Source organism: Osmerus mordax, chromosome 21 (assembly GCF_038355195.1).
Source record: "Osmerus mordax isolate fOsmMor3 chromosome 21, fOsmMor3.pri, whole genome shotgun sequence".
NCBI lineage: Eukaryota > Metazoa > Chordata > Actinopteri > Osmeriformes > Osmeridae > Osmerus > Osmerus mordax.
In genome coordinates, this window is record NC_090070.1 from 12,552,704 (window position 1) to 12,558,288 (window position 5,585).

The following is a 5,585-nucleotide window of genomic DNA, read 5'->3' on the forward strand; positions in this document are numbered from 1 at the left end:
AAACATTTACCAGTCTTATCTGAACAGAAGTAGATGGTTGGTAGAGGGTTTCCATTGAACACGGAGAAAACGTTGAATAATTGATCACTAAGCTGAATATGTATATGATGATGTTCATGACACACACACCCACCCACACACCCACACGCCCTCACACACACACACACACACTCTTATGAGGGTTCACATCAGATCTGTTGCTCTTCAATAAACTCCAAGATATAATTTAGAGACAGCATTATTGATGAAGCTCTCATTTACAAAAGCAGTCAGGTAACATCGGGAAATAGGTGTGTATGTGTGTGTGTGTGTGAGGGAATGTAAGGGGATGTGCTTGTGTGTGTTGGAGAGTGTCTATGTGTGTGTGCGTGTTTGTGCCCATGTGTGTGTACTTGTGTGCATGTGTGTGTCTGCATGTATGCATGTGTGTGTATGTGTATGTGTGTGTGTCTTCATCGATTTTATCTTTTCCATTTTAACCTAGCCTGGGGGCACTGCTACATGACTAGAGGGAGTAATTACTGTTTGTGTGCGTGTGAGTGTGTGTGTGTGTGTGTGTGTGTGCGTTGTGTGTGTGTGTGTGTGTGTGTGTGTTGCGTGTGCGTGTGTGTGTGTGGAAAAGGCTTATTTTTCCTCAAGGCTTATTTAATTTCTAAATAAGTAAGTATTCAACATTTATCTACAAAGGCAGGAATCTCTGTCGGTGTGGTCTGTCTGTGTGAGAGTATGTGAGTGTGTGTGTGTATTTTGTTTTGTGTTGGTTAGTTATTGTTGGTCTGTTTACCAGTTCTTTGTTGCCTTGCTGGATTCCTGATGGCTGTGATTATAGTAATGAGGTACTCCATCAGGAGACAGTTGGAAGAGTGTGTGTGTGTGTGTGTGTATGTTTGTGTAAATGTGTGTGTACATTTCTTGGAGAACATTTGTCTTCCTATCTTCACAAACATTTTTCAAAGCTTTGCTATTACAGACGAATGGAGTTTTCTCAACCTGGATGTCTGAGAGAGAGAGAAAAAGAAATAGAGAGAATGAGAGTGAGAGAAGGAAGGAAAGGGAGAGAAGAGAGAGAAGAGAGGGAAGGAAAGAGAGGGGTAGAGAGAGACATAGGGGCAGAGAGAGAGAGAGATAGAGAGAGAGAGAGAGAGAGAGGGGTAGAGAGAGAGAGAGAGAGGTAGAGAGAGAGGTATAGAGAGAGGGGGGGGGGTAGAGAGAGAGAGAGAGGTAGAGAGAGAGAGAGAGAGAGAGAGAGATAGAGAGAGAGAGAGAGAGAGAGAGAGAGAGAGAGAGAGAGAGAGAGAGAGAGAGAGGTAGATGAGAGGTAGATGAGAGAGAGATATGTGTGTGCTGGGCTGAGTGTTTGTGTGTGTGCATGTACATGTGTATGTGTGTGTGAGTGAGTGAGTGAGTGAGTGAGTGAGTGTGTGTGTGTGTGTATGTGTGTGTGTGTGTGTGTGTGAGTGAGTGAGTGTGTGTGTGTGTGTGTGTGTGTGTGCGTGTGTGTGTGTGTGGGTGTGTGTGTGTATGCGTGTGTGTATGCGTGTGTGTGTGGGTGAGTGTGTGTGTGTGTGTGGATCACCACATTGTCTAAAACCATGGGGGGGTGGAGATGGAGAAAAAGAAATATAGAAAGAGAGAAAGAAGGAAAGTGTTTCTAAATGTATCCAACTATCCCATTGACAATTGCTTGTTTTTTACCCTATGGAAGTCAAGTGGAGAGAATGAGAAGGGAGAGGAAGTGAAGGAGGACCAATTACAGGCTTTTAGCAAGAGAAAGGAGGGAGGGAGGGAGGGAGGGAGGGAGGGAGGGAGGGAGGGAGGGAGGGAGGGAGGGAGGGAGGGAGGGAGGGAGGGAGGGAGGGAGGGAGGGAGGGGGATAACTATGGCTTCTGCCTCTTTGACTCTGCATTATCATTCCATGTCCATAATTTATGTCCTTGTGTCTGTGTGTGTGTAGAGTGCTGAAGAACAAGAACAACATGAAGAGACAGGACAGACAGGAGAGAGAATAACATGAAGACAGGACAGACAGGAGAGAGAGCAACATGAAGAGACAGGACAGACAGGAGAGAGAACAACATGAAGACAGGAGAGACAGGAGAGAGAACAACATGAAGACAGGACAGACAGGAGAGAGAGCAACATGAAGAGACAGGACAGACAGGAGAGAGAACAACATGAAGACAGGACAGACATGAGAGAGAGCTGAGAGTGATAGAGCACTTCCCTCTGGTGTTGGCCAACCAATAGGAACGTTTGGCTCGGGGCTGTTTCCTGTGACTGTCACCTACCCAAACAGAGGGATGTTACGAAGGCAACCTGGACACCACGCAAATGTTCTACCCTAACGATCGTCATGCACCTCAACACACACACACAGTGATGACTCAGCTTCCTCCCCCTTATTTTCTTAATTATTTTAACTGGCATCTGTTTCACACTGGTCACTGATGGATGTGTGGACTTGCTTACATTTACATTTACATTTAGTCATTTAGCAGACGCTCTTATCCAGAGAGACTTACAGCGACACACCGTCAGACAGGCATGGACCGGGAAATCGAACTGGCCTTCGATTACTAGCCCGATTCCCTCACCGCTCAGCCACCTGACTCCGCTCGCTGCTTAATGAATCACCTATCATATTCTCTCCGTGTCCTCCTCCTCTTTCTCGTTCAGGCCCGCCCTGCCTACAGCTACAGAGCAATGCTGCCCTCCTGTGGATGGCAGGAGTAACTGCAAGTCCATGCAGCCTGTGTGTGTTTGTTGTACATCACATTTACATTAAGTCATTTAGCAGACGCTCTCATCCCAGAGCGACTTAAGTACAGCGACATTCCCACGAAGCAAGTAGGGTGAGGGTGCCTTGCCCAAGGACAACAACAATCATTTAGCACAGCCAGAATCGAACCGGCAACCTATTGATTAATAGCCCGATTCCCTAACCGCTCAGCCATCTGACTCGGCTTTTCCAGCACGTCTCAGGTTGTTTCAGGGAAGGAGGTGATATTAACGTGGGTGTACAGTGTGTGTGTGTGTAATTCGGTACAACATTGACAGCAGTTTGTTCAATTTATTACTTATTAGACACCTGGATCACAGATCAAGACACTCAAAGTAAAAACAGAAACAGGTGTTCTGGACCACAGAATGCTCTGACAATGTCCCAGACTTGGAATGGAATGTTTTGGTGATGATGTCACAGATTGCTGATGTCATAATTGTTTGCTATTGTTACTATTCTAATGCACACATATCATAGAATATATAATGATGACCCTAATCCTAACTCTCCCCCCGCCCCGCTCCTCTCAGCAGCAGGGCCTGCACCCCTCCTCCTCCCCCCCTCCCCCCCTGGCCTTCATGCACGGCAGCTTCCGGCAGCGGAACAGGAAGATGAGGGGCTGCAGGAACACTCTCAGGGACATGAAGGCGTAACACAGTGGGTAGATGTAGCAGAAGAAGACGTCTGGGGGGATGAGGTGCTGGAGGGGAAACAGCGCCGCCGTCGGCAAGAAGCAAAACAGAACCACCACGAAGATTCCCATCACCATGTGGAACGCACGCCGCTTCACCGGGTTCTGCTGCCCGGCGCTCGGACCCGATTGGCTGTCGCCAGGGCCGGAGCGTTTGAGAGCCAATAGGAGAGCCAGGTTGCAGTACGTGATGATGATGAAGGCGATGATGAAGAGGGCGGTGAAGAGTTCGTCATTGAACTCGAAGAACGCCACTGCCCTGAAGATCGCGTACCCTAGCAGCAGACACCACATGACCGCGATCAGCGCCCGACGGTAGCGGGGATGACGGTAGCGGGTGAAGGTGATTGGGTGGATCACAGCAGCGTAGCGGTCCAAAACAGATGCTACACACGAACACAGGCCCGCCCACCTGGAGGATTACACAAACAGGATTGGACAGGAATTGTATATATAAATATGCCGTCTAAACATAACCAGGAAGTAAACAGAGACCAATTAAATCACTGGGGGGGGAAAATACAGAAGAAACAAGTCCCGCCCCACCTCGTATTGAGCGAATAGGAAGTACAGGACAATGTGGATGATGTAGTTGTAGAGCAGCTGGCGGTTGATGGTGAACAGGATGTTGGACAGGCAGAAAGTGCTGTCTAGCACGGCCAGGCTTCCAATGAAGAGATCAGAGGTCGACGGGTCCAATTCCCCCCGGAGCAACACCAGGAGCACGCGCACGTTGCAGGGAAACCCAACCACGGCAACCGCCATGTTCACGATGTCTAAGACGAGGTACCCTATGAAGCACTGCTTGTCCCAGTAGGTGGAGTTGTAGGTGATGAAGTCAGGACTTGAGGTGGTGGTGGTGTTGGTGTTGATGAGGAGGTCCATTCTCGTTGGTTGCTGGAGCAGTCTTTCGATTGGTTCGCGGGAACTTGATTCTTAAAGACAGGAATGGGATTGGACCCGGAGTGGTGTGATGAAACTGAATGTGTTTTTAGGTGTCGGTGTGTGCGTCTATGTTTTATTCATCTGTGCATGTGTGGCTGTGTCTCTTTTCCTTTGTCTGAGCCTTCCACCCAACCACCAAACCATTATCTGTGTGGTGCCCTCCCTGTGCTGTGTCTGACCCTGTGTGGTGCCCACCGCCTTCCCTGTGCTGTGTCTGACCCTGTGTGGTGCCCTCCCTGTGCCGTGTCTGACCCTGTGTGGTGCCCACCGCCTTCCCTGTGCTGTGTCTGAACCTGTGTGGTGCCCACCGCCCTCCCTGTGCTGTGTCTGACCCTGTGTGGTGCCCTCCCTGTGCTGTGTCTGACCCTGTGTGGTGCCCACCGCCCTCCTGCTTTCCTTAGCAAACCTTCACCTGCTGTGGACTCAGCATCCAGCACGTTCCACACACAGCTGGCTGAGCATGGTGGTTCCTGTGGGCATGATGGAAATAAAACCTTCCCTCCCCTCCCCCACCCCCCCCCTCCCCCCCCCACCTCCACCCCCCCCCCCCAACCTCACCCCCAAGCTCACACCCAACCTCCCCGCAAATAGAGATGGCAAAAGTACACACATCCTTCACTCGAGTAGAAGTACAGATACTCATGATTAAAAAGACTTGAGTTAAAGTAAAGCAGTGTGGGCTCTGACATATACTTAAGTAAGAAGTAACCATTACTACTACCTGTTGGACCTCACATCATATTAGTACATTAATACAAAAAGACACTATAGACACATTCGCCAGGAATCCTTTTTGACACCGACAATTTCGAACTCACCGACAATTTCGAACTTCTCCCTCATTATGGCCATGGGTGATCAGGAATATCTCTATTCTCATTCATGTTGACATTGCCAACTCCCTCTGTCTCATCCAAAAAGTAAAAAAAAAAAAACATGTAATTTTTCAACCTTGCAAAAGTTTTTTTGTAAGCTATTTTTGTTTTACTGTCTTTTCCCAACTTGAAAACCAAACACACACACACACAGGTAGACCACCTCCACCATTCCTTCCCCCTTCCTCCTCATCCCCTCCCCCTCCTCTTCCTCACCTGCTGGGAGTCCCTCCAGACGTCCTGTCAAGATCTCTTACTTCTCCTCTCCGCTGTCTCTATAGCACGATCCTGG

The 5,585-nt window shown here is 48.8% G+C and overlaps 1 protein-coding gene across 1 annotated transcript; it reads right to left on the minus strand.

Annotated features, from left to right (window-relative positions):
- Positions 1–3,308: 3,308 nt before the first annotated feature.
- LOC136964973 (somatostatin receptor type 3-like) lies at positions 3,309–4,358 on the minus strand. The gene is made up of 2 exons (XM_067258951.1): positions 4,045–4,358; positions 3,309–3,885 (listed from the first exon to the last, which is right to left on the minus strand). The coding sequence occupies exons 1-2, from the start codon at positions 4,356–4,358 to the stop codon at positions 3,309–3,311; spliced, it is 891 nt and encodes a 296-aa protein (XP_067115052.1).
- Between the last annotated feature and the right edge of the window lie 1,227 nt (positions 4,359–5,585).

What these genes read in the sequence shown, in the direction of transcription:
- LOC136964973 (XM_067258951.1), bottom strand. Translation starts at nt 4,358, where the DNA reads ATGGACCTCCTCATCAACACCAACACCACCACCACCTCAAGTCCTGAC. An exon ending in TACATCATCCACATTGTCCT is followed by an intron (nt 3,886 to 4,044) that starts GTACTTCCTATT and finishes GTAATCCTCCAG; the next exon opens with GTGGGCGGGCCTGTGTTCGT.